This window comes from Dromaius novaehollandiae, chromosome Z (genome assembly GCF_036370855.1).
Source record: "Dromaius novaehollandiae isolate bDroNov1 chromosome Z, bDroNov1.hap1, whole genome shotgun sequence".
Lineage (NCBI taxonomy): Eukaryota > Metazoa > Chordata > Aves > Casuariiformes > Dromaiidae > Dromaius > Dromaius novaehollandiae.
This window is the reverse complement of record NC_088132.1, coordinates 23378568-23404249: the sequence shown is the minus strand read 5'-3', so window position 1 is coordinate 23404249 and position 25682 is coordinate 23378568. Positions and strand designations below refer to the sequence as shown.

At 37.9% G+C, this 25682-nt stretch overlaps 1 protein-coding gene across 4 annotated transcripts in view; it reads right to left on the bottom strand.

Moving 5' to 3' along the window:
- The window catches only part of FOCAD (focadhesin), a 124769-nt gene that overhangs the window by 46356 nt on the left and 52731 nt on the right, over window positions 1–25682 (bottom strand). For 3 of the 4 annotated variants that reach the window (XM_026097886.2, XM_026097883.2, XM_026097885.2), the window contains 8 exons: window positions 25501–25631; window positions 23736–23862; window positions 8019–8153; window positions 7579–7629; window positions 6730–6813; window positions 5044–5176; window positions 1721–1909; window positions 1289–1410 (listed from right to left, as the gene is read on the bottom strand). In XM_026097886.2, the coding sequence (XP_025953671.2) occupies window positions 1289–1410; window positions 1721–1909; window positions 5044–5176; window positions 6730–6813; window positions 7579–7629; window positions 8019–8153; window positions 23736–23862; window positions 25501–25631 (972 nt within the window). The remainder of the gene's footprint in view (window positions 1–1288; window positions 1411–1720; window positions 1910–5043; window positions 5177–6729; window positions 6814–7578; window positions 7630–8018; window positions 8154–23735; window positions 23863–25500; window positions 25632–25682) is intronic. The other variant, XM_026097887.2, reaches the window with a different exon arrangement.

The following is a 25682-nucleotide window of genomic DNA, read 5'->3' as shown; positions in this document are numbered from 1 at the left end:
GGGGGGTATTTTTTACAGGAGACGCTTAAGTGTATGGAAGTGTTTGAGGGATAAGCCAGAGCTAAAAGACCACCCTAGGTAGAAGAAATCAAATTCACAATGGTTCACATTTACACTGTCCATCAGAAAACTTCAGGCAAGCTATGCTGCAGACAAGTTTGCTTTGGAAAGAACTAGTAGGTTTGCTCTGAAGAGATCCCGGGAGTGAACCAGTACAAATGCAATCATGGAGCAGCACTGGGAGCAAAGCCAGGAGGGAGCCAGGCTGATGCATCACAGGATCAGAACACAGCCCCATGCACTCCTATTTGCTAATGTAAAAACTCCAAAATCCCCATGTACACAACCTTCCTGCTCAAGGTCCATGTTCTGTTTATTTCATAACAAAATGTTTGATGTCAGTGATTTCATTAGCACTGTACAGGAACTCTGCAGGGGGTAAGCTCCAGTTCTGGTGGATGATAGTCACCAAGCAAAATCAGGAGCCAAATACACTTCCACTTGCAACCCCTACCTTATTCATACTACCCCTTCCAACTTCTGCTAGAAGTACAGCAGGAGTTTTAGACAAAGCATTTCCTTTTCTATACAGTTCTGGTTCAGTCTCAACACAGTATTCAGCCTGTGCACTGAAGAAAAAACTTCTCTGTGCAAAACAGCATGCAATCCATCTCTCAGAGTATCAAACTGCCTGTTTATGGGACAGACTTTGGAAGGGAAGGCAGGAGTCATGGGACTGTTTAACCTTTTTATCCTTGAAAAATTAGAGTAAGAGTTGGCATTGCTGTGGGTGAAAAAAATCTTTAAAATACCCAGCTACCCATATACTGTTTTCATCTCTGGAGATTCTGCCTGAGTCCAGTCTAATTTTTTGACAGGAGACATTCTTATGTTCATCTGTGCTTTCTTGTTTGTATCACATTTGGCAGAACAAAGTGACATAATTTGTACGGTCTTATTCATGCCCTGAGAACAGAATCTTCACCCTGAGATGCATGTTATTAACCTCTGTAGCAATGCAAAATGATCAATTAACAGAGTTAATTGTAAACATTGTAATGTAATGTAAAAAACAATTGTAAACAAACTGTAAAATTGTAAACTCAGGCAGAAAAGAAAAACAGCCTGAACTATTCCCTTAATTACATTCTTTGACTGTTATACCTGTAACATTGGCACAGGTTGAAGGAAGGACAGTGAGAAATTAAAGTGATGTTTACTCCTTGTGTAATAAGGGAGAGAAAGGAAGCACAATACTTCAGAAAGGGAAGGAAAGCCTGCATCTTACCTCATGAATGAGGGCTATCAACATTTGCTGGAAATTGCGTCCCCTGCTGGCCAGAAAACGATTAATAGGCTTGCCATCTTTGCCCATATGGACTGGAAGGTCGTAACATAACAACATGCCAGCTTAAAGAAACGGGAAGAAAAGGAATGTCAGTACAAATTCTCTTGATAATAGTTCAGAAGAGTATTGCATATGACATACTTGAGAAACCAAAGAACTTCTAAAGTTAATTTAATAAAAGCCAACGATCTAAAAGCATAAGTGGCCTATGTAAGCATATGAAAATAGCATTGGATATGATTATTTCTTAAACTGATCCAGTCTCAGACTCTGATTCAGAAAAATCTCTTTGGGTCAAAGCTTGTATATGTGCCTCACTTAAACACTTGTGCATTAACAGACCTGTGAGGATTCAAGAAAGCGACAGCTTACCCGCAAGGCCTGGTGTCATGCCTGGTTGTTTGTTCCTTTCATACATTTTCAGCAAGAAGTTTGGAACACCTGCCACACTCTTGCCCTGGTCTGAGCGTGCGGTCCCTCCTCTCAAAGCAGAATGATACACACCACGGGGCATGTTGGCCATCTCCTGTTTCACAAGTGATGTTGCAAACTCTTCAAATGCTGGGGGAAGTGTAGGAAAAACAAGAGGGTGGAAAGGAAAGGTCAGAGCCTGATGACCGAGACACCAAAAAAATCCCGGCAGACCCAGAATTGCAGCTGTGCTTCAGGGCAGTTATACTTAGCTGAACTCATAACTACACATTCAGATCAAAGCTCAAGGTCAAGGAATTGAGAACTCTTGGCAAGTCTGACACCATATTCACTGCTACTGCAATTTCAGCTCAAGAGAGTCTGAATAAGTCCTGTCAGACACTCAGGCAGAAAAGAAAAATAGCCTGAACTATTCCCTGAACTGTTAATTACATTCTTTGACTGTTATACCTGTAACATTGGCACAGGCTGAAGGAAGGACAGTGAGAAATTAAAGTTATGTTTACAAATGTAATAAAACATGTTCTCTCAGAAAACGTTGTTTTCTAGAAGATTTAAGAGCAGACTGTGCAAATAGAGTAGAAAGCGCAGGCATGCAGGAGCAGGGAGGCAGACAGAAGTACAAGGCTTGTACTATTATTTCTGCAATAAACTATCTACAGCTGTGGTTAAGTTCTGCACTCTCAGGCTGTACCTTTTATGTTCAGGCTGTGTTGAAAATTACAAAGTATTAATATATGATTATTTCTTGTTTATGAAGTCAAACTGAAGTAGCCTTTACAAGCATCCAAAACAGATTCTGAGGCAAGAGATACAGACTGAGGGTGTAGCCTGCCAGACAAAGACCTCAAACTAGAAAACCTAGGTGAATTTCATGAAATATCTGGATGTGCTGGAAATGATAGAATACCATAAATCAATGCTTGGAATCAGTCTGAAGGAAAAAAGAGGTAACTAATACCTCAGATGTTCCTCTGAATAATAATAAATTATCAACTGTTGCCTGAAGCTTATAGTGGTTTTTATAGTGGTGTGTATTTCTTTTTTTATTCTCAGACTACACGGTTTCAGACAGTTCTCAGACACACAGGATAAAAAACTATTAAAATCAAAAATAGCTTGTACAAAGACCATCATAACCCTCCCCTTACCCTACACACTCCAGTGATTTCAGACAATACGAAAATCGAAATGACAAAGCAGTTTTAAAGGAGTCTGACAGAAGATATTCCCCACAACTTCAGCTTCCAGTGGTTCACATGAGCAGACAGTTATGGTAAACGAACTGCGGCATGTTCCAATCAATTGTCATAGAAAGTCTACATTCTACTTTGTTTTCTAGTTTTTCTTCTCAGCTCTGCTGCAGAAACAGTCTCTGTAGGTTTGTTTGCAAACTTAGATGTTTTCCTCCCATAGAGCCGGTGAAGGCTCTTGGGGAAAAAAAAAATCACACAACTCAACAGTAATGCCAATATCAACACCATCTTTGGGCTGAAGCTCTGTATTTTACCAGCAGTTGCCATAGCAACAAGTGTTCATCTCCTCAGCAAGAAGTATAAGGAGGCTGAATAAGATTAGAGATTTTCTTCCTTCCAAGGATGTAAGAGGAGGGAGGGAGGAGAAAGTAAAAAGCAGAAGCTCAGAGTTCAAGGAGCCAACTAGGAAAAGCAAGAGGAAAGATCTCACAAGCAGCACTTCCTTTGGAAGTTTTAGTTGACTTGGTGTGCACTAGCAAAGACTGCAGGGGAAACTCTGAGAAACAGAGATCATCGTCTTTAAAAGCACTTGGGTCCTTCTCTTACCAAGCAGTTAGGAAGTACTGAATTACCTCAGTAACATGTAACAACAAAATTCCATCAGATCAGATGGCACAGAATCAGACCTAATAGAGACCTAGTGGCTCCTGAGGCACTTCTGTCATTGCTTCTGACATCCATTTTCCTACCCAGTCACGGGTAGGATCACCCTGTAATTCATGACAACAACTCCTGCTGACCACAAAACTAAAGCTTCTGTTTAAGCATGTACTCTGTATTCTGTTTTAATTGGCAGTGTTTGTTAGCAGATGAAGACTTAAGAATCTATTTAATGAATGTTTTGGGGTGGAAAGGCTGTTTGCATGCATCTTTTTATACCAGTCTGTGATAGCTGCATCTTTTTTTTCAATCTGTTTTCTCTAAACACCATTTGCAGTTTTCCCACCTTCCTGGTAAGTTGCCCGTCTCTGTTTATTATATGGCTTGAGATTTCTGCCCAGATGCATCACTGTCTTTAGTTGAAGTAAGTTACTTTGGCTTCCCTGCAAAGTCTTCAGAATTCACTAAATGGGGTATACAGTCCCTTTCTCTAGGTGGAGCTGCACATATTTTAGATTGCTAAACACACAGAGTATTTTGTGAAAGCATGTTTCTAGGAGCCCCGCTTTAGAAAAATATTTCAAAGGTTAGTTATATCACGGTAACACCTACATATGGCAATCACAGATCAATATCCCAGGCATTCTACAAACAGTGACATAACAATGTCTGCACCTAGGTACTAATGCTACAACCTTGTATCTGGAGATAAAAGATAGCATTAACAATAGTACTCAGGTGAACATAAAAATCTCCAAATTCTAAAGGTGATTCAACTGTCTAGATGTCAAAACAGATGCAACAACCAGAGATGATCCCTTAAAGCATACTTCATTATCAACACGTATCATTATAACTAAGGATAGCACTGAAATTTTACTGATTGATTATATCTTGTACATTGTACTGTTTTAACATTATTTTAAAATGTTAAAAAATGCACGGTGCTCTTTATATTGGAAAAATTAGGCTTTATTAAAAAAAGGGGGTTTAGGGGGATTTTTTTCAACCTATGCTGGGCTTAGAAACAGAGCTGCCTTTAAAAATGTCTGCACTGTCCTCCCTCTTGAGCTTGTACTGTGATGAAACGTTGGGTTTGTATTACATTTGTAAGACAAACCATGTAACAGAAGGACATTATAACCAACATTACATTACAACATTATAACCATTTTTTCCACTACCAGGACCTCTGAACCCATGTTTTCCTAAGACAGGGTTGGGGGGATTGTTTGTTTTTCTTTTAAGTTTTACTTGGTATTTTTTCTTGTAATTTGGTAAGATACTTCACCAGAAACAAAATGAGCCTGCACCCTAACATGCCACTGTCATAAAGGAGCTACATGCCTGTATAGTCATTGTGCTTCTAAAGCTGGACAGCAACCTCAAATATTAAATGCATTCTACCTCCTAAAACAGGAGCTGGTGTCAGAGACAACAGCTTGATATAGGAAGAGCCTGGAACAGAGAGATCTACTTCCTTCTCTTCTTCTTCTTCATTCATGTCTGTCTCCTCTAGTGGATCAACTTCTGGTCGTGCCTGAAAGATTAAAACAGAAAGTATGATCACAAAAACATTTACCTCTGAATACTCATTAACTTTCATTATTCCAAATGTCAAAAACACCCACTCAATATGAAAAGTTGTCCATTTCAATTATCTTAGTCCATTTCATTAATTTGCAGCTGAAGGAATAGAAGTTTTTCTTCTAGCTGCACCTGGCTTATGAGACCACCCAAGTATGTAAATCTACGGTATCTGTAATAGTAAAATTAACCATGACGCCCATGGACTGAACTAATAGTACTAAGCCTTCATTTTCACTCAGACTCTTCTTCAGCTGTTCAGAAAAACATTGTATTTTTACATTTTAATACACAGCAAATATTACTGATCAAAAAAGTTATTTTTCTATACTAGCTTTCAGAATGTGAAGAACATTATTTCAATGCTTTCGATGAAAACATATTTACTCATTATCTAGTGAAAGAGTATAAAATAGTAACACCATTAATACAGAGTTATGTACCACCACAAAAGAGATTTATTACTGCACTAGTATTTAGAGATTTCTTTCATTCTCTATGTTGTGCTTTTCCATACAAGCACATTTTTATTTGTAGGGCTTATGCTGAACTTTTTTTATTAGTTTATATATAGCAAGTTTGTTTGTTAATTTTAAAGCTACTTATTTTAACCTTTTTAAGAGAGGCAGTCACAACACTCAGATGGAGCCAATTTCCTAACAGTGCAGGAAATAAAAAATTACAGAAATATTTACTACATCATAAAGTATCAACAGATTACGGACTGTTGCGCAGCCACTCTTAAAAGATTATTAAAAAAATAAAGCAATTCATACAGATGACCTTACACATTGGTCTCCTTGTACTCCTTCATTTTGTCATGTTATTGAGTCAACTGATCAAACTGAAGTTTCAGAGTTTAAAGGCCCTATACATACACATTCAAAGTTTCCAATAAATAACCTCAATTTCTTTCTGCCTGCCTTTATCAAAAGGAGCATGATATCATGCTGTAAAAGTTCAGAACACAAACACAGGAAAAGTTTTCATCTTAATTCCAAAAAAGCCCCCCAAAACAAAACAGAAAAAAACAAAACCACCTACTGTTCAAATCAACTTGCCTAATTCAGAAACAGGAGCCCTAAGCATGAGTGGGACAGCAGTGCACGGAACAATATTCACTTGAGCTGCTTAGTGTCTTAAAAACTTCACAAGTCAAAATCTGATTTCAAGCATTACCAGAAGAACATAAGATACCAACCAAGTGCCCGAAGGTACCTGAATAACCTGCTGATTTAACTAATGAAAGAAGAAAAACTACCTTCTGACTGCTTAGACCTCACTCAGCCTCCATTTGCAGCTTTCCTCGCTTCTAAGAGTTAGCTGTGCTAATCACACACAATAGCATCCTATTTCGCTAGCATGAGTTCATTTCCCTTGTACCAGGCTCCCATGCATGCCTGGTAGAGAAAGCACAAGACCTTGTTTCCCTTCCAATATGATACAGCTTATGTCTGGTTGAAGCGTCGTTACATGTACTCACTGCTAAACATACAACATTGCTACCTGTTCAGGAAGGTGAAGAACTGTATGTTCTTCAGAGCCAAATGAAGAGAGTGATTTATAGGCTGAAACTGCTACAACAGCATCCTGGAAAAACGAGCAGGAAGAAAAAAAAAATTACAAGCACAGCACATGGAGACTCTCTATATAAAAAAGCCTATCCACTAACCACTGAATGCTGAAAAAGACTTACTCTTTTCTTATAAATAAGACTGCTTTCCTCAGGCACTTTCTCAATTAGTTTCTTTATACATAACATGCGAACTAGAAAGACTCATTATCTAGGCCAACATTGTGACTGCTGTACTCCATTATAACTGTGACTGCAGTTCATGCAGAAACACCTGAGCTATATCTAAACAAAGTTACTTTGGTTCTCCTAGTCACATGGCTGTGATGGCCCAAAATTCACACACTGCTACAAAACCCCACCAAAGAAAGGAGGTGGACACACCTGTGTAGTTTTCCTGTACTGAGCTCCACGTTATAGTTATTCAGTCAGTATCCAAGTTAGTTTAAAATCCTAGCATGTCTAAACTGAATTAAATGTCACAGCTGCAGCTTAGCAAAAGTAGCTTTACCATGTCAAGCTGAAGTCTACCAGGGGAACTCAAACTGCCTGTGTAAAACCAGTTCTTGGAAGTGGCAGAGAGAATGATCTCAGGACTACCAGTTATCAACTTTCATAAGCATCACAGAGCTTCAGAAACAGTATTGAACAGTCAGTGACAATGAGAAGACATTATTAGAAAATGAGATTTCTGTCACTTAACTTTTTCATGACAAAAAAGTATAAAAACTAATATTCAGCATGTGACACCACAAATAAACTCTTTCATTTGTGTCACCTACCTTGTTTTGTGTGTTGTTCCAAAGGAAGCTGATAACTTGAGCTTTGAATTTCTATAAAAGTAAACAAAACATGCATTCACGTCATTTTCCTTGGCTAAAGGAAAAGCCACTATCCACCTGAGAGGAACTGCTGCCACCTCAACAAAATGAGCCAGAGTGAAGGGGTTACAGAGCTGAACTGTAAATACCCTCACGCCCCCATTCTGGAAGAGGAAAGCCTCAGATTACCTTGCACTGGTGAAGACTAGTATTTCTCAGCCATCTCCTGGGATTCATTAATGCAATCTGAAACTGTGCAATGCTAGGGAAATGTGCATTATCATTAATTTGAATTAGCCAGGCAGTTCAATTCAGATAACCAAAAATAAGTAGGTATGTGTATAATTCGCATGCAGAGATACACTAAAAGAAGGAGCACACCTTGGGCCACGGGCACATACCTCATATTCATTTGTATTCACTGTTAATGAGGGAACCAGGGCAAACAGTTCATTAAGTGTTTTTAAAATGAGGGGTCTTGTATCACAGCTCAGCTTTGGAGACAGAGCATTCCACGTAGAGCGAATACAAACAACCTGAAAGGGAAATGAGAGGCACCATTAATAAGAGCAGTCCCAGCCCATCAGGCACAACATTTGTTTCCAGTACTTACTTTCTTTTATTCTACTCAGGTTGGGAATTAATGCAGGCTGTAATAAAGAAATGGCAAGTGTATCAAGGATTTACTTATATTAACAGCCTCACAGTGCATTAAGTGCTATCATGCAACAGTTCTAAACAACATCTCACTGGATAAAGCAGCTATCAGTAGGAATAGTCAGGACACTACAGTAGTACACACAGAAGCAGCAGATATATCTGGATATAACACAACTGCGCTACTTCATTTCTTTGAATTAGCTTAAAAGCAAGCTGCTTTTGGGAGTTCAGCAAGATATAAGCAGGGATAACTATGTTCTCCGTGAGACCTCCAGAACAAAGTGTCCTTAATCTCTGAACACAACCAAATGCTGGCAATTTCATGGAAAAGAAAGGAAGAATGTAAAACTACAAGAACTCAGAAACCATTTGAAAAAGTCAAGCTAAAATAAAAACTAATGCCACCATAGCTTCTTTAGCCCTGTACGGAGCAGGTCAGTTCTTAAACAACTTGCATACATCTCAAGGAATCACTTCAACAAGTCAGAAACATGAAAAGAAATCGTTCCTAGCTGTATGTTAGGAAACCACAGGCCATAGTAACATCATGCTTCCACTGTTAAACTTACAAAAACTGTGAAACTGGCTTGGAAAATCATGAAATTTATTTTTATTTAATTAATAATGAATTTGGAGTCTTGTCATTTGCTTTTGAAGTCCTTAGAACATGCAAATTTTGCCCCTTTAAATCTCCCTTTGCAGTCATTCTAGCAGCAACAAAGTTACTGTCCATTAAATGGAAGCTAAAATCACTTCAGATACAGTTCTGCAATTACAGCTATTAGTGGCCAAGAGAAAAATCAAGCACACCCAAATATCACAGTGGTAGGTTAAAGCAGGAATATCTGCAAGCCTCCATGCTGCAAAGAGCCCAGTATAAACTGGAAAATGATGCTCCTTCAGTTATTTCAATTCAGGAGGCCAATATGGCTATAAGACAAATCCCCCCGAAAGGCAAAGCAAATTGTTACCGATAACGTCAATAAAGTCAAGCACTTATAGCACCTTGCGGGGTATGATTAAAAGGTTGGTATTTTTGCAGATTAGAAATGAGTGGGAGAATGAACAAACAAAAAAACAACCCAAATCCTCTGAAAAGTAAGCAATGCTCCACACAAAAAAAACCCTAACATGATCTTTAATATTTATGGGAGTAGACACAGCTGAACAATTAAGATTTAAAATTTAATAGTACACAACAGATGCATCCTGGGGGTTAGGTGGCAAACAAGACTATCAGTACAATGAGACCACAGAACTGATTCTCATTCACATCCAACAAACTGGGAAGCGTTATTGCATGGTAACAAGTATTAGTCAACCAGCTTTACAGTTCTGGATATTTTTATTGTACATCAACAGCCAAATAAGATGTTGTCAGCTGCAACACAAAAACATGTTCTACAGCATATCTCTTCACAATTGAATGGTTTCAGTAGCACCAAACAGCAAACCCTTTACTCTCTCACATTCAGTATTTGATAAGCAACAGCAAATTCGCTCAACTTTTTTTGCCTTTGGCAATTATGACTTCTGTGGCTTATGGATATTACAATGAATAAAAAAACAAGAACCAAGTACATTGTAAGATATCTTTAGAGCATCCCCTGTATTACAGCGTTGTTTCATACAAAACATGAAAATACTGGCTCTGTTTATTAAGTTGGTAGATAGTTAATCCTTACAGCAACCGTCTGCAAGACTATTTTGGAAACATGCCTCACTTCTCAGACCTCAATTCAGATTCACATTTGGCCTGGCTTTAAAATCATGAATAGTCTCATTAATTAGAGGATCATCTTTTGTGCTTGAATTTATGATTATCCTTAAGAACTTAACCAAACTATCCTTAATTCAAAGCCACATGAAATTGATCAGCAACTTGTTATCCGGTACATGGACAATCTGCCTTGAACTTCACTGCCACATATGATTATTATAAAATTTTATACTTTGGAGAGAAAGACTAATATCTTGAGTTATAAGAAAGGACTAGGAAGCAGATATTTATTTCACTGGACCTTCAGAAAAAAGCACTTAACCGCCAAAGGCTTTGGTTTCTCTTAACTGTAGACATGAATATCCACGTTAACTCTCACAGGAGAGTTGTGCAGCTTAATTGTTATAAAAGCATTTTGATTTACTCAGACTGAAGGTGAGGAAGTGAAGTGAAAATATATTACTGCTCCATAGCAGCTAAAATGCAAGCTTTATTTTTCAGTTTTAGCATGCTTGCAAGTCAGCACAGTACTGCACAAATATGATAAATACAGAGGGATATCTGAAAGCTGCAAGCAGTGTCATTCAAATGAGGCACTGCTCCACTTGACCTGGGAGTTCTTCATATTCAGCTTTATCTCCAGTACTGAAACCTGCTTTTTTCAGAGCAGACAAAAAAGACTCGTAACAAACGTCAATGCTTCCTCACAGACGTGGCAAACAGTTCTTTCTGACTACTGCTTACATCCATCACATAACATTTTATAATAAGTAACAGCAGCAGACAAGAACACTTTAAGTAGAGCTCTGGCCTACTCCCTACAATTTATTCTTCAAGTCTGCAAAAGTCTTGCATAACTTTATACACACTGGAAAATCTTTGGATTGTTCCTCAAATCAACCCAGAAGCTTTTAGATGCTTTAGGACATCTGCAATGGCATATACAGTCAAAGCAAATGGCCTTTCCCACCTTTTAACCTGATTTAAAAGTGCTCAGGAAATATGCATCATCCTGTTATTTACTTCCTTTATAAAAGAGAAAGGAATCTAATGAAATATTCTTGTCTTCACATTCAAATCCATTCACAGCTAATATTCCTATTCCCGTTATTCTCACCTTGTTTTTCTTTCAGTAGCAACAGAACAATCTTTACTGCAAAGTCAGCTCATACAACCAGTTTAACTCCTCTGTCTGTTTTATTTTCAAAAAAGCACCTTCACTGTCCTCCATGTAGTTCCTCTTGGGTGAGAGCTCCCCTTAAATATTCACCAAGTTCTTTCACCGTTCTCTCTTTGACGCAACACCTAAAATTATTCACAACTACCAGAGTGCTGATGCATAAGATCTGTCCTTCATGCAAGTCAACTTTTTTGTATGCTCAAGTGTTAACCTGCAGACATCTTTTAGAGCTTAGACTGAACCTTAAGATCTCTGGAGAAAAGATCAGCTTTTGTTATGTATGTTGGACTTTACCAGCTGCTGCAGAGATTCTTTGCTGAGCAAAGTAAGGATAGTACACGTGCCTTCTCCAAATGCACTCTTTCTGTGTCAGGTTTAATCACTACCAACCTCAATTTTTTTTTTAAATCATTTTTCTGTGTTTTGATATACCTAATAAATTGCCATGTCAAAATTTACCTCCAGGACTAACATACACTTGGGATAAAAGAGGAGCAGTCTATACATCAATAAGCCTGTGCTTCAGACTGCCTGCACACTCCACAAGACACACTGTATTAAATAGCACTCAGAACGTTTCAAGTTAGAGGTTTACAATTTTTCTAAAGGTTAAAAACAATGTTGCCATCTTTTGTATTCATCCTAACTTAAAAATCTTAAGACTACCAGGCTATTCACCACAACAGAGTCAATCAGCTTTGTACAGCGAAGAAAATAATGACTACACACGTACACTATTACTCCGATTGCAGAATGGGGGTGAGACATGAAAGGCTGGATAGGACCTGTCATCCTCACCTGGCTTATTTTCATCTGCTGAGATCTTATGATGGGTCAACAGCAGTCAACACAATACAAGTTTGGCATTTTGAAGTACTGAAAAAGAGCAGTAAGATGCTCAGCCAGTGGTCCAGGTCTGACTGAAGCATTAAACCAAAAGTCACAAAGGTAAGTACTCAAGGTCCATGAAAAGCTAGACTACACGGTATTATCGGTGCTGAAAGTTTTCTGTTTTCCCTTGTGAGATTGTTTAAGTCCCCCATGTTCCTTCTCTGCAAGAAGCAATATACTCTAATGAAAACTTCAGTAACTTCTCTGCAGCACCCGGCCAAACCTCACATTGCTCCCTCTGGGGAATTTCATTTTTCAGACCTTGCCACCATGCCTGCATTACTCCATCTGGAATAATAACCTGTTGCTTCAATTTGTCTTTCAGGGTTCAGGTTCCATTGCAACGACAATGGAGCAAAGCACTAAAAGCTGCACAGAAAGAAGAAAAAACCCAAACCCATAACTATTCAAGAATTGGAATCAAAGTCTAAAAGAAAAAAATAGCTATGGTAGAGCAAGGCCTGAGCAAGTACTCAGCCTTTTAAAGAGGAAAATACACCAGAAACTTAAGTCAAAACCTTTCTTTAAACAAACAAAGCAAATGCTATGAAAAGTTCTTCCACATTTATGAAATTAAAGCAAAGCAACAGATGACTCAGGGAGAAATGTGTAGCCATCTATGCAATGAAATTAAATAAAGAGATGTTTATGAACATATTCCATAGATGCATTGAGGATAGTTTTTGTATTAGCCTGCACCAACAAAAAGAGCATGCTAGGTATCAAAAGTAATTGCTGAATTAAACAATCACTCCAGTGACTGCAAAAAATACTTTAGAGAGCAATTTCAAAAACTGAAGACGAAGCTCTTAAGGGTGCCTGCTGAGCTGACTCCCTTCTAGGAACAGCAAAGCCATGAATACATTTCTATGGTAACTAATGCTGACAGCTATAAACAATCTGATTACATTCTGAGTGAAAATGATGCCTCTCTTTCCCATCTCTCAAAACACTCTCTTTGCAAGAATTAGAGAAACACCTCTTCAGTGCAGAGAAAGAAAGGCATATCTATTAAGACTGAAAGTTCTAACTAAACTAAACAATCCAGAAGTTTTAACTTTGTAATGAGCTGGTTGTCTAGTAAAAAGAAAACGGACCTTCAATTAATATGCAGGGAAACATACAAAACAAAGTTGTATACTCATGGAGTTTGATTCAATACTACCATATAGGAAGACTAAAAACATAATTAGCTAAACAAATAAGTTTCATGTCATTCTTTCTTAGAGGATCACATATGTTCTCCAGTATCAGGTAACCATCAGGGTAAACCAAAAAAAAGGCAATAACCTAACTAAAATTTCAAACGTCTGTACATGTCTGTACCACACTTCAGCAATGGCAAACTGCATGTTATGACAACTGTATGGAACAACTAGGCATGTTGGCATTTTCAGAGTTAACCCCAAAGGCAGATGGAGGCAAGTGAAATATGTGAGAACAACATATGTCAGATGTTTATCAGCTATATTGAAATAATATACCGGTTTTGGACACTGCATATCTTTTCTATGCAGCTTGTGTGCACTCAAAATTTTGTGTGACTGAAGACTTGTCACCTTGTCATATTACACAAGCATAAGAGATTTCAAAGCAGTTTAGTCAGAAAATATTGACTCTTTGTTATCACCCATGGGATAGCCATACCCAACACCAGGTACAGAACAGCTAAACAATGAACACAGAAATCTGTAATTCATCATCACATAACTTGCTTCATATGAAGTTAGTAATAGACTTTGGCAGGTTGGCAGTGACACAGGGGCTCATAAAACAACTGTAGCAAACAATTTGAAAAATGAGGTAAGAATTAAAGGCAATCCTTTTCCACACACCTTCTACCTGAGGCTGAAGAAAGGGGAAGGGCACTGAACGTATCTGGATTAGCAGAACACCTGAATTTCCTTTAGAACAAAAATACTCTGTTCAACAAGGTGATAACCCCCCCCCCCCCCCCCGTCCTTTCCCCTGCACTAAAGAAAAGGAATTGAAGCGATTGATTGTAAAGGCTCCAACAGCATCATTATAGTTTTCTGCAATACACTTGCTCCCTCTCAGATCTGCTCAATAAATGCTAATGATCTTTAATCAGTCTAGTAAATAAATGCAAAAGGCAATCTCAACACAACCACAGTTATAAGTATATATGCTGACAGATTACGAAGATCACAGATCAGACCAGGTTTGATAGGCAGAACTAAATGACTTAGGGTAGAAATGATAGGACATAGGTGATAATTTATGAAAACTGTACACTGTCACGTTTAACACTAACTGGAAGTTACAGGTACAATGTACAAAGTGGTTAAGAAACCTCTGAGCAGATGCTAGAGAATTATTACGGGAAAATATTAGAAACCTTAGTTCAGAGAAATATGGTTCAACCATCTTTTGGCTGGAGAGGCCAAGGTTCAGGAGCAGTGACAAGCAGAGCATGAGCAGTGCTTAGAGAAACAGGTGTTACAGGCAATGGGCAATGTTCAAAACACCTGGGCCATGATGAGTTTGGTCCACCTAGCCTACCACTGGGGCACAGTACTCTTTCAGATAAATTATTCTTTTGTTGTTGCCGTTCTTTCTCTAATGACTTTGTTCCTATTGCTGTAAAAAGCAACACTTCATTTTTAAGACTGTTTAAAGGTTGTATACTGTTGGTCATAAAGTCAATAAAGGGAAAATTCCAGTGTCCAAATCCATCTTACTAATAAACACAGTAAGCATACCATTTTATGAAATGTAGGGATACCATGGAAGTACTTCACATTTCAGCTTTACTACTTCACATTAGCCACATATCAACAGAACAAAGAAAGAGATTTAAAGATGCACAGGGCATAGAGTATAATAAAGAAAAGCATACAAGAAAAACATCAGAAGTTAATGTAGGCACCAACTTATATATATTCAACAAAGATCTGCTGGTCTGCCAAAAATGTTGGCCCTCCATTTACTTAAATGTAGCCAAGAATAGCATTACAACTAACATATGGTGTATCTTAAACAGAATTCTACAGAGGAGTGTTTTCTCTACATATTTATGCACATTTGAGCATCACAGGTACTTAGTGCAGTATTACTGTTACACATGACCCAGTTGCTATCAGACTGTGCTAAAGTAATTAGCATTTCGATAGCTATGTCAACACTGAAAACCATTCCAAACCCTAAAAATCCACCATAAAACACATTTTAACTGTTTCTGCTTTAATGAATAGAAGACATTTATTTTCTTTTCTATGTGTACAGAACATTCATGCTAAAGGCAGAGATTACATTCACTTAAAACTGATTTGAGATTTACTGGCGTATATCTGTATTGAGAAGTGCAAGTCAAGCAGAAATTCAACTTTTCTACTGGCTAAAAGATACAACCTATCTTTCCAAATGCTAAGCATTTGACTGAAGAGTATAGGTATCATTAACTTACAGAAAGATGCATTCTTCAGTTCTGCAGTCCACATATGCCAGTATACGCTGCTTTTGACAACTTTGCATTTTTTGTTATTAACTGGCCAGTCTTTAGCAGGCTGAGTACATGCTGAAACACATTACTGAACTGCAGCCACCACTATGCTGCCTCAGTATCACAGCATACAGAATATAATGCGCAGTCCCAAAATACATCAAGGCTAAGAGCTTACATTATTGGAGAGATTAAATCCTAAGAAAAAAAGTTGGATCATACAAAAGCTAAGATTGCATTCACACACTGTCATCTTGGCCTTTCACAAGCAAATGTTTCCATTTCCTCACTCACTATTGTTGCTATATTGTTCTAGAGCGCATGAGAAAAGAACAATATTTTTTGTTTGTTTTTCTGGTATATGGGTTTCAGAGGTTTGTTTTGTTTTGTTCTGAAGCAAAACGAGGTAGAAACAGAAGAAAGTACTTTAGCCATCAAAGAAAATTTTGCCAGTGAAGTTTCAAAGGTCACCCTTGGGCATAATGCTGCCACTGTCTGAAACCTAAAGAAGAAAAAATACATTTTTTAAAATCCCTAATTTGGATGAGGTCTAGAGGAACCAGCTGGCACTGAGACAACATCCCAGATGCACAGTATCAATTAGTTGTCCAAAGTCCACTAGCTGTGCAGCTCCAGCCTCACACAGGTTACAAGCTCAAAGAACTGAAGGTTCAAGCCTTGCAGGACACTGACATGTTGGTAGGCCTGAGCAGTGCTAACTCTCCTGTCTCTAAGATGGAACAACAACATTCTTGTCTTGAAGACATGCTCTCTTCTTCTCAGTATTTGGTACTCTGGACCTCTGCTGCACACAGAATCATTTTCACTGAGCCCATTATATAGCTGTGCATGAAGCTAAACACAGTTAAACATCAATAAAATTCTCCAAAGCTAATGTTTTTTCAATTTAGAAGGACGCATATTATTCGGATATCAAATTAAAAAGCTCTGTATTGAGGAACCGCTCACATTTCTACGACATCAGGCATCACCACACTGGGAACACGTTCTGAATTCAGACCCCTTCCAAATTTAATGCAACAGGGTAACAAAAATAAGCATGAGCCTGTATCAGTACTTTTTATTAAGTGAAACCACACAGTTGCATAGACATTACCACAATTTGAGTGATACTATTACTTTCAGGTGAGTGGTGTTCATTCAGATAATCACAATTCACAGACACTGAGGAAAGTTCCTCAGTCATCGTTGACAAAATTAAAATCCTCCCAATGTGATGGTTCCGATTTTTTAAGATCCCCCTCAGAGTCTGATGGAAATCCAGAGACCTACCAACAGCACTCAATGTTTGTGCTCTTACAGAGAACACTTCCAACAGAATTCCCAAGCTAAAGCAGACGGTCTTATAAGATGTCAGTCTAATAGCTCTGCCCTCACAGCTTAAAAATGAAAACTCTGTAACTTGGTGTCAAAGAGTCAGTTCTAGAAAATGCCCTGCCCAACTTCTGGTTCTTTACAGTTATTATTGTTATAAAAATTTTTGAAAACAATCACATTGCTGCATCCAGAAGTCATAAATTCTATTTTTTTGAAACTATAGCTCTTTAAGAATGCAAAAGGATAAGTTTACTACATATGAAAAAAATTTAAAATGCACAGATATAAGTTTGTGTTTTATTTCTCATTGGATGCCTTGAAAACAAACACACATCCTTCAAGTGACTCCCTTCTCTGCCAAAATATAAAGTATGTCTGCTTTATACATTTCCCACCTGAAGTAACATATTGCACCTGGACTCTCAACTGATAGCACAGGAGTTTGTAGGCGGTCACTTTTTTCTCATTTTGAACACTGCTGGTGTCAAAAGAGGAAGAAACAATTTTTTGTTGTAAAAACACAACAGAAGCAACATGAGTCCATTTGTACTGTTATACTTTACATCAAATTTAAATTTGGACATAATAAAGAAATGCATGAAAGGACCAGGGACAGGTCTGGGAGGAGCGATCTGTTAAGGGATGGATGCACGTGTGCACAAGGCATTTTTTCTTTCTTAGAAAAAGTACTGCAGCTTAGAACATATCACAGCTTACAAATTATTGCTTCATTCTGAGAAGAGCTAGAATACACAGTATGTCTCATCTGTGCCCAAACATTGGTGATCACTGACTAAGTGTTTCCTGAAGCAGATCTCATGCAAATAAACTTGGTGAATCAATCAAAAACCAAACATGATTAAACCTGGCTAAAAATCATTTGGCATTAAATAAATACAGAAGCCAGAGGATACCAAAACCATCACTGAATATAGCTGTGCATTCTGGCCTATCATGTACTTCAAACTCAGTTGCTATACCACCAAATTCCATTAATAAATTACTTTCAACTTTTAAAATATTAAACTGTAAAATTCTCCAGGCTTCTTCCAAAAGGAATTCTCTAAAATTATCTGACATAAAAACAGTCCTACTGAAAATCACTACCCCAAATGTTGTATTGTTAGCAAATCCCAGAGCAAGGGGATGGGAACACTGGGAAAGGAAGGAGAGAGGTACTTTACAGGCACATTTTTAAAAAGTGAATAAATAAAAAGGTTATAATGGCAATAATGACCTTGACATGGCACATTTATATTGGAACAGCTGACTATTTGTGTTAAACAACCTGAGGTGAACTCTCTTTGCAGGTCATGAATCCTAAAAAAATGCTCTGTGACTCCTTGGTTATGGTTCAACTGTACAAGGCTGTTTTCTGAAAATGCAACACTGTCTAGGAACCTAGAAAGATGAAAAGCTTTTCTTCATGATACTGAGATATCTGCAGAAAAAGAATCACTGCTGATCAGAAAATGCATACTCACAAATCTAGACACACATGGGTGAAGCTTTGGTGCAAGTTCTTTTTAAGTCTATTTTTGTCTTCATATTCATTGCTGTTTCTCATTTCAGGTTTGTTTGCAGTGACAGGTCATTGCCATCTTGAGACATTAACAACCATACAACTCACAGGCTTTTTGTACTTCTGGTACAGTGCATTCAGTTTTACATTTGTGTTTTAGTTTTTTTTGTTTTGTGGTTTTAAATGGCAAGCTTACTGCTGGATAAAGCATTGACTGGAAACATTTGCTGGAAGGGAAAAACCTTGTTTGGCTGCATCCTTTGATACCCACAGGCATCATAACCTCTCCCAGGGAAAGCAAGTTCCAAGACACCCCTCCTTTTGGTCATGTTGTGGACCACAACACCTGTGTGGCAACAGTTCTCAAGAGTTCTGCCTACGGCTGGCACAGCTGGCAGTTTCTCTGAGATCATTAGCATAGGCAACGCACAATGATCTTCTTGCAGGCTATGCATTTTCTGTTCCAAAGTAATGTGCCATATGAGAAAAGGATTTCTTTGGGTTTTCTTCTTGATTTTTTTAAAGTCTAGACATATTCACACTGCTTAAAACTCCTGGTATTCTGAAAAGAAGAAGGGGGTCTTCAAATAACATAGCAAATATAGATGTGAATGTCTCATTTAATGGCTCTGTAAACAACTCCAACACCTCTTAGCAACCATAACATGTCTTCCTAGATTATGCACAAGAGAGACAGGTATCTCAGTAGGGTCACAGTTTTTATTAAAAACATCTGAGAGGTTCAGTAGAAAGGCAAACCAGATTCCTCAGCAGATCTAAGTCTGTCACTGTCCCAAAACAATCCTCAAGTGACCGTTCTTGAACTAGCTGTCTTCCTTTCTAGCTTTGCTCTAGAGCCTTAAAATTGAATCAGTATATCCAGTCAGTTAATACGTCAGTAACCAAAACAATACAGAGTATTAATCATTTATTGCATAGCAGCTCCCCATCTTTCATGATGATCACCTGAAGTATTCAGAATTTCCTCTAAACTACAACTAGGACAAAACCTACCAGAATCTTGCTGGTACAGGTAAATTCTAGGTAACTGCAGCAAAAGGCACCAGACATCCTCTACTGCAAAGTGTTATACTTAACAGCTAGCTACACAAATACCTGCAACTTGCAAAAAGTAAAGGGCATGTCATTGCTTTACGTAATTAATATGCACTCTGTTAAGGAAAAAGAACCCTGCTGCCACTTCAAATTTGTTGATAAATGTGACTTAAGAATAAATTAAACTATCTCTTCTTTTCCAAATGCACTCTGCCCAATACTATAAAACCAACTGATGTGACAACATGGTGGTGCACAGAGGCAGAAGCACTAGTATTATTCCTGAGGATGAACAGCAAACTCACCACATGTCAATGCCATTTCCACAGTAAAACTGGTTGACAGTGATCTTTGTCTGCCTACACAGTTTGTCCACATTTTAATGTGAAACGTTTACACTGAGGTTTCAGTTACAAAAGGAATTCTTTTTGTGGAGTATATATGCCATTTTCCAGTTTCAGCTAACAAATTATAAGGATTTAGAGCGCAATTTTTCATAATTCATATATATAGTGAACTCAACATGAGTTTGGAGACCAAAAGGGAGAAATAATATGCAGGTTAAAAGCCACTGTAAGTATTTTAAATTATAAAGTTTAAAACAAAACTGATGAAAAATGCAAGCCAAATAACTATGTGTTTAGAAGAAAATCAAACTTTCCCAAATTTAGAAAAAGTTGTAGCTTCTCCACTTAGTACTGGCAAATTCAGTCTTCTTAAAGCTACTTAGTCTTTCTAAAGCTATCTGTATGTACCACTTCCTACAAAGAGTGCAAGAGAGCTAGCCATCTTACAGGTGAAACCAAAACATTATGTTAGAATTTTGTTCCAGTCTTGAGAGAAAAGCAAAACTAAGTGTCAAAATATGTACAACAGCAAAGCTTGGAAAAGCAAAATAGAAAGAGGAAGAGAAGATAAACAGATGTGCAGTTAGACTGCGCTACTATGCCACATGTACTAAGACAAAGACAGAAAATGAAGTTGCCAGATCACTGTAGTGACTACATCTAAGACTGAAGGAGGTTGGGTTTCAGTAGGAGGTGTGGAAGGAAGAATTGTTTGTGAATATATAACATAACACATTCATAACTGGAATAATTAAGGTTACATTACCAACTTAACCTTGGCATTTCCAGCTTTCAAAAACCAGGAATTGCACCAATAATTAAGATGCATTAAAAAGGATTCTGGTGGCTGACTTGAAAGAGGAGCTGGTAACATGATTTTATTTGGTGCGGGCATAAAGCACAGAGTTTGAAGGGAAGGAGAAGAAGCAGCAGGATTTGTAGTAGCAGTAGCAAGGAATTAGGAAATCAAGTGTATCCTTAAAATTGCAAATATTCTGATGCTGGGTGTTTCAAAAGACCAGTCAGCCTGAACACAGGCCAGTAAGGTCAACATTTTATTCGTTCATTCAGTACGTGGGGAAGACTGTTTACCTGTACAGAAGGTTCATCTTGGGACAAGACAGAGAGCCTGGCAGTTCCTTTCAATAGTAGATCTTCTGCACAGTTAGGGAATTGCACCTACACTACTGGCTATAGGGTTCAAAAAATTATGGTATTACCAATGTACAAGGCCAAAGATGTACTAAAGTTAGGGGAAAGAAGACAAAGAGAAGTGAACCAGAACTGATAAAGGGAAACTGGGAGAAACTTTAGCCCAAGGGGAAAAGAGGAACAGATCTTCTGATAACATCGCGATAAAATGCCACCATTTTAAGAGCAAAGTTATTAGCTGCATGTTGTTTAAATAACATCCAGCTTTATAACTCCTACTTAATGTCAAACTCAGTCAACACAGTTGGTTCTTCACACAACATTTTAGTTTACTATATTGCTCTGCTATGCTGGTTTCTTTTTGGTCAAAAACCAAATAAATGTGGAATGATGCAGTAAACAGCAAGAAACCACTTCCATAAACAACTTGGAAAAGAGTTTAAAGTATTATGCTTAGCATTTTAATTCTTGAGTGTTTCTTGGCTTGCATACAGAACTTCACACATGAAATCAATCAGGAACCAGTATAGATGGCTGTATAGAAAGTACATTGGCTTCTGTTGAAATCACACTGGCAAAAAAACCTGAAAGATTGGCCCAGAATTAGGAAATGTGGCCTGGCAAGAACTACTGTGTGTATTCTGCATTTCTTATGTGCAAGTCACTGCATACTCCTCTCCTTAAAAGCCTTTTGTTACACTCACAAAAACAGAAAAGAAGGATTTAGGTCTCTTCATAAATCACACAAAAGCAAACCCAGTACTCTTAGCTCCATATAAGACAGTCATATAGTGTTACTTACTTCAGGTTAAGCCATTGTATTTACACCAAACAATTACTGCAGTCAACTCAAAAAAAATTACTCTTTCACAGTGATAATCTGAAGATTAACATTACCACAGATTTGATTATATTACTTTTACAAAAGAACTTCTCTGAGACTCTTAGAACTCAGAGTTGACAAAAATGAGACAAGCTACAGGGTTCCAATATCAGCTATGCCAACACTAAACGTATGAAGTCATATTTTGTTATACTGGTGCATATATTGACTAAAATCAGATTCTCACCAAAATCCTCATCTAAGCAGAGAACTAGTGACATTCTGACCTGCTTTCTACACTGCACATGGAAAATCTCAGACAAAGATATTAAAATCGTTTCCCATGGCTATCTACCGAGACAGTGGCAGAGTGAGAAAGCACCAAAACAAAACTCTTTAACCAGTCCCTATGATTATAACCTTTCAAGTTTCTGCTCTGCAGACTGGAGTCTAAATACTCAATAAGGGACAGACTACATTACTTAGCCCAAATGGTTACCCAGTTTACCAAACCACAAGATAATTGTTTAATAAAGTTTAAGCAACCCAAGGAGGTAGGTCTGTTTTCCCAAAACAACACTTTGGCATGCAGCTGGGGAAACAAAGCAGATTAAAGAGGACCTGTAAGAATTAGAACAGGCAGAAGTGGTACCTATCTGCAAAGTGATTATTTCCTTCCTTTCTTCTCTTCTGAGTACTGAGAGCTGTCTCAGCATTCCCAGTTCTCACCAGTGGTACAGTACTTCTGTTTTCATATGGGCTTTTTATAGCAGCAGGATGTGACTTCTGTCTCAGTCCCAACTCCTGCTTTCATTCACAGAAGTCAAATGAATTCTAAATATAATTCAGCCTGGGAAAACACTGCTTAAATACTAATTGAGGCCAGTATTTAAAGAAGCTATACAAGGTCAAGAAGGACCAAACCCTATACCAAAAGCAAACACAATAATTATCCTGTATAAGTTAGTTCTTAACCAGAAATGTCTGAAGCTTCTTTACTATTTGAATACTAATATCTATGGACTGCTAACCATTTACTATGTTGTTCTTGAGCTGCTGACATGATTTCACATGTATAGTGTGGTAACGACTGAAGTCTTCTGTTGGATCAGTCCCATTGTGGTAAACACTATACTAGGAGTGAGGGAGTGGAAAAAACTTAAAAGGAGTTTGGCAGAACAGGGGTAAGCAAATATTCCTGCAGTCTATCATTAGTCCACTAACTCAGACGGCACCATAGTCTATGGTGTGTCTAGAGGGTGATTCACAGCACATCTGTGCCTGAATCACCATCTCGGGGATGTCACCGGGAAAACAAGGAGCCCTGGCTCCTAATTCAAGCATATCATAGGATCACTGGATGGTTCAGGTTGAAAGGGACCTCAGGAGGTTTCTAGTCCGATCTCCTGCTCAAAGCAGGGTCACTCTAAGGTCAGACTAGGTTGCTCGGGGCTTTATCCAGTCGGACCTTGAACACCTCCATGGATGGAAACAGCACAACCTCTCTGGGCAACATGTTTCAGTGCTTGGCTGTCTACGTGATTAATGAATATATTAGACCACAATGGGAGTCTCCCATTACAAGTAATTTCACACACCATCAGGTACAATAGGTGAATGAGACACTCAGCAGGCCAGGCAAGTGGGAAGGTATCAGAAATAAGATGATTTATACACTTTTCAGCCAGTCTGAATTGTGTACCAGACAGTTGCTCTTTTCAACTCTCAGGATAAAATTTGTTAAAGGATGTTTTGACACAAGTTGTGATGTTGATCTAAAATTTCCTGAAAGGCTGTTGCAATGAAAGAACACAGTATGATTTCTCAGGGACAATGAATGAATGCAGGAATAGAGGAATTAAATTTACCAGAAGAAAAAAAATTCTATGACAGTCTAAAGCACTCTAAAGAAAGGTCAGCTAGAAGAAAAACCATGATCTATGAGGTCAGGCCAATTTAATCTTACCTCAGCCTCACAAAGTGCCTGAAGACCTTGTAACACTATGGCTGCAGGGGAAGCTTGATCAGGTTTTGTGCATTCATTTAATACTTGGGAAATTGCAGCCAACATATCTGCTCCATGTTGGTACGGCCTAAAAGAAAAACAAAAGTACATGAAGATATAGAGCAATATGCACACATACACAGAAGTTCTTCTCTATATACAAGAGTTCAATGAGTACTGCTTCTGCACAAGGGACAACCATGACAGAGTAAAATTGGGAACTGGGGGGAGTGGGCAGAGACACAAGGGAGGATATGATAGACAGTTCTAAAGTTTAAGTGGCACAGAGAAGTAAATCAGCAGATGTCAAGTTTGATAAAAGGTCACCAAGCAATTAATTTATGAAAGTCCTTGCCAAATAACGTCATGGATACTAAGAAGCTGCAGCATTCAAGAAGTGACTGAGAAAGAAAACCTACTGTGTGCTATTAAATAACAGATGTTATTCTCTGTTTTTCTTATAGTCTTCTACAGGCATCCACTACAGGTTATTGCTGGTAATAAGACAACCACTACCAAGATTTTTGCCAGATCCAGGGTGGCCCTCATAGCTTTCTTCCAAACAAATTTTCACTGAACAAATGTCTTTTGCCTCTCCTTTGATGACCGCATGGGTCTTTTTTTGCTTTGTTTTCTAGTCTTTAAGCATCTAACCAGTCCCTTGAGGGAGAAAGGGAGGAAGGGAGAAAGGACAACTGCTGATTCAGCAGTTCCTCTTCACAATTCCGTAAGAACCATGGGTAAATAACATCTGGTTAGGTGAGAATATTCTGGCTTTCTGTATTTGCTTTCATTTCTAAATCATTTGTAAATACACACAGAATAATTTACACCTTTGCATCTGAGCTCCAATTATAACTCTTATTTGGCAATAAATATTACAGTTGCATTGAAATTTCTCTCCTGATTTTCACATTTTTAAGAGTTCTTGAAAAATGCTCTTAGCCAATACTAAAGAATGTGGGGGACAAAAAAGAAAGGGTGTATTCTCTAAAGATTGGTTCTTTTGAGGATCAATGATTAAAAGATAAAGATGGAAAGTTGGCAAAATTCGTATCACTGGTCTTCAAAAAGCAAAGTAGAAAATGGAACCCAAAGGACAGAAGCAACAGAAAATGTAGTATTGCACACCGAAGACCAGAAGGAAATTGAGAACATGTTTAAAAACAGTATTTATGGGAACTATATAGACATTAAGTACTGATATTCATGGATTGCTAGAGCTAGAAAGAATCAATATATCATTCACTCTAGGTTCTGTGGTCTGTATTATGTTTGAATTAAGACCAATAACCTGCATTTGACAAAATATATGTTTCAGAAGAACACCCCAGTCTTTATTTGAATAGATCAATAGACAAAAAGATCATGAGTGGTTTCTTCCAAAGCTCAGTCACTTGTTTTTTAAATTTAGTATGCTTTAAGTATCTGTTCTGAAACAGTGTGAGATATTTGTTTTGTTTCAGGGGGAAGGCAGCAGGTTTCTGTTCATTTTAATTTTAACATTACTTATATATGCTTTCTATTAGTTACAATAAAACACAAATCTGATTAGCTGCTGAGATACACACAGACTCAGGAGTTGTTAGAGACATCCAGAAAAACTTCATCTGCAATTAAAGCAGACTAGCTAAAAATAATCACGTAGTTGTAAAAGAAGGCCAAACAAACAAACTTACTGTCTTTTCCCTACAAAGGTAACAGATGGATAAACTCTTGTGCTTACCTCTGCCTACATATATCTCTTATGCAGGCAGCTTTAGCAATCAGCTTTTCCCACTGAGCATCTTTGTCAAGAGACAAAGAGCGCATATCAGATACTGCCATGAATTTCTGCAATTCTGGGTAAATTCGATCCTGGAAGAGATTTAATCTTAGATTATCATCATGCTTCACAAAGTTAGTGAC